The following is a 10,059-nucleotide window of genomic DNA, read 5'->3' on the forward strand; positions in this document are numbered from 1 at the left end:
AGGCGAACCAGCTCCAAAGAAGGCAAAGACCGTAAAGTCAGCTGGTAAGGTTATGGCTACAGTTTTTTGGGATGCACGTGGAATTATACTTATCGACTACTTAGAAAAGGGTAAAACAATCACGGGTGAATATTATGCATCATTATTAGAGCAGCTGAAAGAAGAAATTTAAAAAAAAAACGACCACATTTGGCGAGAAAAATAAATTCTCTTTCATCACGACAACGCCCGAGTTCACACATGCTTCGTTTCAATGGCTAAAATTGAAGAACTAAAATTCGAATTTGTCGAAAACCCACCGTATTCACCAGATTTAGCCCCCAGTGACTTTTTCTTATTTCCAAACTTGAAAAAATGGCTCGGTGGACAGAGATTTCCAGACAACGAAGACGTCATTGCCTCTGTAAGTGCTTATTTTGAGGAACTTCCGAAAACGCACTTTTCTGAAGGATTAAAAAAACTTGAAAAGCGATTGACCAAGTGTATAGAGCTCCAAGGAGATTATGTTGAAAAATAAAAAAAATTTACCCAAAAAAAATTGTTTTTATACTTCATTCTAAGGACTTATTGAACTACCCTCGTATTTTGTAAATATTGCTGTTTTACAATATAATGCGACTACACAATAAAAATAATATTTATATATTACATACAAGTAATATTTAAAATATTGACATAATTAACCTTTTTAATCAATATATAAAATATTATTTTTTATTATAAATAAAGAACTCTTAAATGTGATATTTTTAAAATCAAATCCACTTTGTGACGAAGCTAAAATATTCTAACATTGGCATAGTGATTCTTAAAGAAAGACCATTAAGGAATATTTTTATGTTTAGCAATACTCAAATCAATCAAAAATTATTTTTCAAAAAGTTTAATAATAAATCACGAATTAAAATTAGGTTTTAGCTAATTTCGATACTTCTTTTTCAGCCAATTAGCTTTTTTGAAATCAGCTGAAGAAATTGTAGCAAATTGTCGCATTATATTTTGCAAATATAAGTGAATAGTGTAGGCCAAAACCGCCAAAACTTGTTTCCCATGATTTGTCCAAGAAAAGTAAAATTTGAGTTCAGACAAATCATTCAAGACTAAGTCAAAAACATGACTTTGCTTGCACGGCAGAGAAAACGAGTTTTCGATTGATTTTATAAAATCAAAGAGTTTATCCAATTAATTATCCCGATGTATATCGTTCCAGGATGCAAATCAAGTTACAAACGTGAGCCGTGAAAGCTGGCCAGTTCGTTTACAGTAAAAATTTTTTAAATGAAGACATTCTCCATAAGAAAATCCTAAAAGGACTATTTACTGTAAAATCGATATCACAATTGGAAGATAAAACAAAATACCATTTTTTTATTCAATAAACTGTATTATTAGGTATTTTCACTTACTACTCGTTTCAAAAAAAGCAAGTGCAACAACAAACACAATTTATTTATATTTTTCGTAATTTTCTGAATAAAAATTTGTACTAAGTAAATCAAATTAACGGTTTATTGGTGCAGAATACAAAAAAGTGACATCAATATAAGATTTTCATTTAGTGTCACATATTTTTTAGTCTTCTAATTTAATCCTTAAATCAATGTCCCTTTTTGTAACTTGAATAGACCATTGACTAGATTAATTTGGTACATATTTTTTGTTCTGAAAATTGGGAAAGACATGAATAAATCGTGTCTATTGTTGCATTTGTTGAGGGGAAAACAAAACAAATTTTTTTTAATAAGTAATAAGTGAAAATACCTAATAATATAGTTTATTGATTAAAATGGAATTTACTTTTGTTATATCTTTAAATTGTGATTTCGATTTTACTGTAAATATATAATTACTTACCTTTACTAAAATAGTAGCATCAAGTCCTTCTAAGAGTTTCTCGTGGAAAATGTCTTCCTTTAAAAAATGTCTCCTGCAAACGAACTGGCCAGCTTTCACGGTAAAATTTCTCTGAATTACAGCTTTTTAACCATAAAACTTTAACAGCTGCATCATTCGGACCGACGAAATTTTTGCTCATAGGTACTCAGGATCTTCGGGTTCTCTGTTCAGTTTTGTAATGTTATTTGCACTTTGAAGCGACACATATCGGCATAATTAATGCGATAAACAAACATAAAAACAATAGTATAAAAATCCACCAAACCTTTTTACAATAATTGCATGAAGAAACCGTTTTACTGTTACATTTTGAAGAGTTTGTAACGACTTTACATGACTAAAGCCATATAACCCAGTGGTCGGCAAACTTTTGCTTGATTTTCAGGTATGGTCAGGCTCCATCCGACTTAATTTTTTCTACTACTTTTCGCTCTATTCATGTACATTAGTGTGATTGAGCTTACTCCAGTGAGGGTCTTTTGTCCACAGGCATGTCAAAGCAAGGAAATTTTAAAACTTTTAATTTTTCAACTAGCGATTTGAAAATAGCATTATTAGCATCTACGAATTTTTCCGATTCCAATGATATATTACTTGCCTAGAAAAGTTAAAAATTTGAAGGAATTTAATATCAAGAAACATCAGCTTTACAGTTAAGTTAATACTAAATACTTCTCAAATTTTCAACCTTTATAGACAAATTACATGTGTTTGGAATCGAAACAATACGAAGATTCCAAATATATTACTTTTAAGTCACTGATTGCAAAATTACGAATTTTTTAATCTCACATTTTTTCCCCGTTTTCTAACAAAAAACCCCTTGAGGAAAGGGGTGGTTTGGCCAAGCTCGCAGGTACTGCCCTGAAAGTAGGTCGTAGAGCAGCCAGGGCAGGGTATTCTGCCCTGGGCAAGAGCGTGCCGACCAGTGATATAACCCCGTCAAAACAACACGAACAAAGTTACTACTAGCGTCGCCACATGGCCGTTTTCAACTAGATAATATTAGCAAAACAAATAATAGAAATATAAAATTCGAACTCATGTTTTCAAAGTGCATCTCAAAATTAAAATTTAATTCATATTAACCCTTAAATGACTCTGGGGGGTCCATTGGACCCCAGGCCATTTTTAAACGAATATAAAAATTCGTAAATTCCATGATTTTTTCATTGTTTTTCAAAGTGTTAAAAATAAAATTCAAGTTACTATACCGATTGATTCTTTAGAAGAGATGTTAAAGAATACCCAAAAAAAACTTCTTAACAAAAAAATCAAAAATTAAATTTTTACAACAGTTTAAAAACGTTGGTGTCCAGAAGACCCCAAGTGTCAGCTACGTTATTTTTTGGAGGTGTGTCATTTAAGGGTTAAAATACATATATTCATGACTTTTTCTTTCTCAGACTTATTTGTCATAGTTACTCTTATTTTTGCATTCTCATTCATGAGAGTGTAATGTAATCGTCCAAATTTTCGATCTCTGGTTTTTAACGGATCTTTACGTTTCCGCACTCACAGAATCCAAAAATCATACAATTTTTTCGGTTGTTGTCAGTCTGTCGTAACCACGCTAACTTTTGAAGTATTTGTCCCATCGAGTCAATCTTTGATGCACTTCTTATAGTTCCCAAAATGAAGGCTGAGTTCGTTAAGCAGATATTTTCAACCAAAATTAGAAAATTTAGAGCATTTTCAAAATTTGAAAAAAAGTTTTATTTCAAATTTGAATTTTTTGTCAAAGTTTCTTATCTATAAGAAATCTATAGATGGGTAGAAGACTTGAAAATTATCCAAATAAAATTTTTTATTTTGATGAAAACTAGAAGTCACATACTTTTAAAAATTTTGAAAATGGGCAGAGAAATAAAAAATATATTTTTTTCTAAAAGATTAAAAAATTTCAATTTATCACTAGATATCAAATATATTTAGAAACTATGCCAGATACAATTTTAGATCAGACAAAAATTCAAAATACTTGAGCTTTTTTAAAATTTGAATAAATTTTTTGTATGATTTTTAGAAATTTTTGTCAAATTTTCTGATGCGCGTAAAAAAGAATTGCAAATTATCCTAATTACATTTTTAATTTCGACATAACATCAAAAAGTTATATGCTTTTCAAAATTTTGAAAATTTTCTAAAAAAGGAGAAACAAATTTTTTAATAGGTTCAGAAATAACAATTCAAACTTCTACTAGATGTAAATATATGTTTTTCTAAACTATTATCATGAAATTTTGTAATTAGACAAAAGTTCAAAAAGTTGGGTCATATTCAACAATATGCCATTTTGATTTTTTAAGAGATCCATAAGTTTAAAACGTTATTTTGAGTAGATTTTAACAAGATTTACAAATTATTTTGATAAAGTTTTTCAAGTGGACACGAATTTCCGAGCGCGAGTTTCGTAATGAGAATGTAATCGTCAAAGCCGTTGGTGCTTTGAGAACCTTCTTTAAAATCAAATCGAAACAAATGCAGTTACAATTTATGGTTATAATTCCTAAGAAGCTTAAATCACAGTTTCCGATTTAAGTTATAGTATTTACAATATTTGAAACATTGTACTTAAAGTGTACGCATTAAACGTACGAAAACGAGTGCGAGAGCGTACCCGCGCGCCTTTGGCGCGCTCAAACTTGGCGCAAAACGCCGCGCTTGCCATGCGTAATGAGAATGGGCCCACGCAGCGGGCATATTTTTCCATAATGTTTTTGGCTCTGTAAGCAGCATTAGGTTTCAAATTATTTCTTCTTTTGCTTAAGGGCATGTGATACTTAGAAAATTGTCGATTTTACCAGTTTTAGGTTCCGACAGCTTTTTTCTTTAATAATCAAAGTTTTGTCTTAAAAATTTGGGAAATGATAGCGACCATGCTAACGGACGTGCCACACACACTTTTTTTTTGGTTTAATTCAAAAGTTTTAATTTAGCCCAAATCTGATTAATTTGCACAGCGCTTAGGAATTAGTATCGATTTTACCAGCTTTAGATTACGACGGCTTTTTTTCTAAAATAATCAATATTTTGTCTTATAAATTTGGGAAATAATAGCGAAATGCTAACGGACATCCCCACACACTTTATTTATGTTTTTTTTTCAATTTTTTTTTTTTTGATATTGCTAAGAACGTATGTACATTTGGAGGTTATGTATGTTACAATTCTCCTATGCGTTACTTCCAAACTAAACAATATTTTTCGCCGAAAACTTTGGACTTGCAAATAAACATAGTAACTAATCTCCCGGAACTAACCCTTTTTGCAGGCAATCAAAAAAGTTTATTTCATAAATAATTTCCAGATTATCGGAAAGGCAGAGATGAAAAACGACGTAACCTCAAAATAATACATATGCATAAAATTTTTATTTAGCACAATAAATTTTTTGTTATTATCCCTCAAAAAAGAGTCCGGGGACATCCTTTATGATATTTTATAGCACCTCCGAATTCAGTTTTTAAAAATTTTCATTTTTATGGAATAAAAGCCGGGGAAACTGTAAGTATCACATGCCCTTAATGCAATTCAATACGAAATCCAGATCCCCTGATCGGGGTGCCACCTGCTGGATTAGTTTCATAGATATTTCCCCTCCGGATCGTAAGTAGCTAGAAATGAATCCTATGAAAAATATTAATTCAAAACAGACCTACGTGAAAAGCTACCATTACAGTTTAGACGGTCAGGGATAGGGGGGCATAACCGCCATGCCGCGAAATGCTTATTATGATTAGCTCACGCGTGGAAATTCATCGGAAAGGCGAGAGTAGACGAAACATGACGTGTGCCGTCCACGCTCATCTTTTTATGACGTCAGGCACCGTCTGCACTTGTCTTTTCAACACAGTTCCAAGTGTCAGTCATTCACAACAGACATTCCACGACATGAGGTTTTGACCTCCCCCCCCCCCCATGATGCATTAATTGCATAACTTACGCTGGGTCCTTCCAATTCATACGTCAATATACACTGCGGCTATTTATCGTGTGAACAGCGAAAACGCGAATGTTGTAAACCGAGTATATTAACAATTAAATGCATGACAAATCCGACGACGCCCAAGAGATATTAATAAAACATAACCTCATTATAATCCCTAAAATTCAGACAGATTATCCAATTTTTCAGATTAATGCAAATAAAAACTCACCTCAGTAGCTAACTTTCCCTTCGACGCCATCCTCACAACAATGATTCACCGTCGACACCTGTGTACGCCGGTTTTCAAAACACTGAGCACACTTTAAAAATGTCGTTTTTTATCCCTTTAATAGTTTATGTGAACCTAGTCCGCAAAAGTGCAATTTCAATAAAGAACGCACATTTATAAACACGCAAGCTTACTAGCTTAGCACTTTTTGGTCAACCCTAGGACCGGGACATTAGCATTGCCGATTTAACATAGACTCGCTCCAACTCGATGCTCGCACGGCTGCAACTGGCTGTGGTATGTGGTAGCATGGCATATATCGGTATGCAGTGACGTCACTGCACATCAGTGGCAGGTCGGCATCAGCAGTCAGCGTAACCTGCTAAATAGCATACAATGTGTACGACCTTTTTATCTGTTCACATTCGCATCCTAAATGAGAATGCATTAGCTTTATGACATTCTCATCATAAAAGAGATCTATGAAATTGCTTAGAGCATTTTGTTGATAAGGCACATAGTTTTTGTATTAATTCGTGACTTTTTATCAAAAATCAAAAACTATTCTGCTTTCCAGCAAAACTATACGGGATAAAAAAAATGTTAAAAAGCAAAATTGTTCACCTTAAATAGATCTACTAATTTTCTTTAGACCAATTTTTGACGAGACATACCATTTTTGTTATAATCATGATAACGCCTCTTAAGAAATTAAAATTATTTCTGGCCAAAGTGCGGGAAACGATATAAGTTTGAACTGCTAAATTGTTGTCCTCAAAAATACGATTTTCGATCAAACACACCGTTTTGATTTAATCTTGAAAAATATAGATGAATAGTTCCATGTCTAATCAATGGGTCTATGCTTAAAAAATTCATAATACGCTGGAGATAAAGGTTTAATTTCCGGAGAAAGAAAATCCACTCTTCAGGGTCTTATCGAAACATGCCAACTTTTTTAAGGGCCACAAATATTACCCAAATATAAAAAAAAAAACTACATTTTTACGTATTATTCTTAATTTTCAGCAATTTTCGCCATTTTTTAATACAAATAATTATTAATGGACATTTTAAATTTCCCCCACGACTTCGGAAGAAATTTGTAATTATTTAAATAAATGTAACTTATTTGAACATTTATTTTTTCCCAAAAAATGTAAAAAAATATATTTTCTAAATGAAATGTTATGGGTAGTCATTGCTTGGAGAAGTAAATTAATTAAAGAAAACATTATGTGAATATTTAAACAATTAATTATTGTTTAATTTTAGAAGATCTAGAAATTAACACAGAGATATCCACTTTTTTCTCAAGTTGGTATTCTATGCTACGTTTTGTTGAATAATTACATAATTTTGTTACATTTCTTCAAATGTTAAACAAATTCTTAATTGTTTATACAATTTTTATTTGATAAAGCAGTTTTCTTTCAAACACTTTTGGGAAACAATATAAAATGGAACACATCAAATTATTTTTCTGACTTTATAGTGTATAGAAAGAATATATATACTATTTTTTAATTTTTCGAACAAACTGAATTACCAATTCTGCGAAAAGCTTGATGTAATTGTTTATAAATTAATTATTGTTTTTTATATTTCCTTTAAATTGAGTATGAATGGTTAACGAATAAAAATTGTTTATACAATAAAATGCCCTTTTTTTATATAATTTACTACTCGAAATCATTGAATATTATGTTTATTTCGGTAAAGTACGATTGTAAAAATATTTTTTCGTATTAGAAAAACTAAGTATCTATGATACTCAGCTGAAGATAAATAGTTAACGTAGAACAGTGAGTATTATATAAATCTCATTCCTGTGATCATCATCCTCATTCCTGTGCTAACTATCAAGTTACTGTAGTGAACAAGACTAAGCAGTAAAATGCTTATATGAATCTAAATAGTTAGTTAGAAAAGACATAGAGGATATTATATATCATTATTGTGATTTATAACTATTCTTTGTTGTTCAGTCATTATCTTAGTCTGTTCAATATTCTTAAATAATTTTCTTTTTGACCTGTCGCTTTAAAAAAATGAAAAAAGCCGACTTTAAAAACTTTACCACATTATGACACGAAATTTAATAAAATTCTGCGTCTAATAAGTCCAAATTGACGGCAAAATGTCAACTTTAAAAAAAATACTGCAAGAAAAACTTCAAATTTCGAAGTTTTCTAAAAATTGGAATAATTATGAAAATAATTAAATATAATAAACGTGTATTACTAATACACCTGTTTGAAATTTTGCTACTTTGTTGTGTCAAATCTGACCTTAGGGCAAAATCTAGGGAAAAAATTCTGAAAATATTTTTTTATCATTTTGACAAGTACTATGCCAAATTCCGTTTAAAATAAGCCCAAGTTTTCAAAAGTTTTAATTACTTTCCGAGTTATTACAATTTTTTATATTTATATTTTTTATACTACTAAATGTTACCAACGGTTAATAATTAGAAAAATATTCCCTAAGTTACTAAAAACCATCACAGGTTGCATGCAAAACCATTTGAACTCAAAACTTGACATCAGCCCTATGCATTGCGCCCACTCTTTCTGTTCTCTTAGCATCCGGAGGGGTATCGTAGTTCAAAGAAATCCAATAGATGGCTCTCCGATCAGGCAAGCATGCCTGCGTTGTTATGTATAGATAAAATAAATCAAATTCATTAAAAACTTGATACTTTTTATGAATATTTAAGGAAGAACAAAGTTTTTTGTAACAATAAGAGCAGCTGTTATTATTAATCCAAAAAAGTGCATTGAAACATGTAATTTAATATTAGGAAACTTAAATATAAAGGTGAGTAGGGTAAGGGGGGGGGGGGGGAAGCGCCAACAAGTTAACAGTCAATGTTTTTTTTTTAAATTGATAAGATGTTGAATTGATCCAGTTTTTTCTCATTTCGAGTTCTACATTATATTATATTATATTTCTATAAGTATTCATCACATCAAAAAAACAATAATTTGGTAATTAAATTATTTCTAACATGCTGTATTTCGTCGGCTTTGCCCCTCACCTGAGGGCAAAGCGGTCTGCAGCTTTTTATGAAAATCAAAACATTTAAAGATAAAAGAATATGGTGGTTTGCTTCTGTGGTATTGTATGTACTGGAAAAATTACCTTTAAAGATGCCCAACAAGAAGAATAAGTTATTTTGAATAAAAATAGAGATAGCTGTAATATAACCTCTTATTCGTTGACATTTTGCTGGAAACGGAATTTACGCAATCTTTCTACTGTACCAATACAAGGCAACTGCATACCGACCGGATTGATAATAATAATATTTAATCATGGACATAGGAAACAAGGGACTAGGCATGCCATTGCGGGGGTGATGCAATGAGGGGGGAGGTCCGCCACCTTTTGATGTCCCGCGACAAACATGGCAGCGCCCACATGTTTATATTTTCATGCACAGTTTGTCGGCAAAAATGCTCGTGCGCATAATCAAATGGCACATCGTAGGTGGTGGCTCTCCCCACTCTTGCAATTCTCCTCCCTCCCGTGGATTCAACCCCGCTCGGCCAAGTTAGGATGGCATGCCTAGTCCCGTGTTTCCTATGTCCATGTATTTAATAGTTTCTTCCATGTAGCCCACAAGATAAGTTGCTGTTCTACATTGTCGATCATTTATCGACGAAACTTGTGACACGTGTTTCACCTAAGCACTTGTCAATATTATTTTCGTCATGCTTGCCCCACTGGCCAAGCCTCACTTATTTATGAGGTATATTATATTTTGGACTTGAATTACGTCTAATTAATATAATTAGATTGTGTGATATTATTTTATCCGTCAAAATATCAAATTTGTATACGGTAAGTATTGTCAATAGAGTTGAAAACTTTATATTTCTGTCAGCGAAACTTCCATTCTTTCGTGGTAAAAACTGTTTTCTGTATCATTTTTCTCTTGCAACGTCAATTTTCAAGATTTTAGTAAGTAACAAAATCTCTCTGATGAAATAGATATATT

The 10,059-nt window shown here is 31.8% G+C and overlaps 1 protein-coding gene across 4 annotated transcripts in view; it reads right to left on the minus strand.

The window, feature by feature from the left end:
- The window catches only part of LOC117173970 (sodium/potassium-transporting ATPase subunit alpha), a 303,077-nt gene extending 296,750 nt beyond the window's left edge, over window positions 1-6,327 (minus strand). For all 4 annotated transcript variants that reach the window (XM_033362631.1, XM_033362628.1, XM_033362627.1 and 1 more), the window contains exon 1: window positions 6,057-6,327. In XM_033362631.1, coding sequence (XP_033218522.1) covers window positions 6,057-6,086 — 30 coding nt within the window. In that variant the 5' untranslated portion in view covers window positions 6,087-6,327. The remainder of the gene's footprint in view (window positions 1-6,056) is intronic.
- Window positions 6,328-10,059: the final 3,732 nt, after the last annotated feature.

Source organism: Belonocnema kinseyi, chromosome 5 (genome assembly GCF_010883055.1).
Source record: "Belonocnema kinseyi isolate 2016_QV_RU_SX_M_011 chromosome 5, B_treatae_v1, whole genome shotgun sequence".
Classification (NCBI taxonomy): domain Eukaryota; kingdom Metazoa; phylum Arthropoda; class Insecta; order Hymenoptera; family Cynipidae; genus Belonocnema; species Belonocnema kinseyi.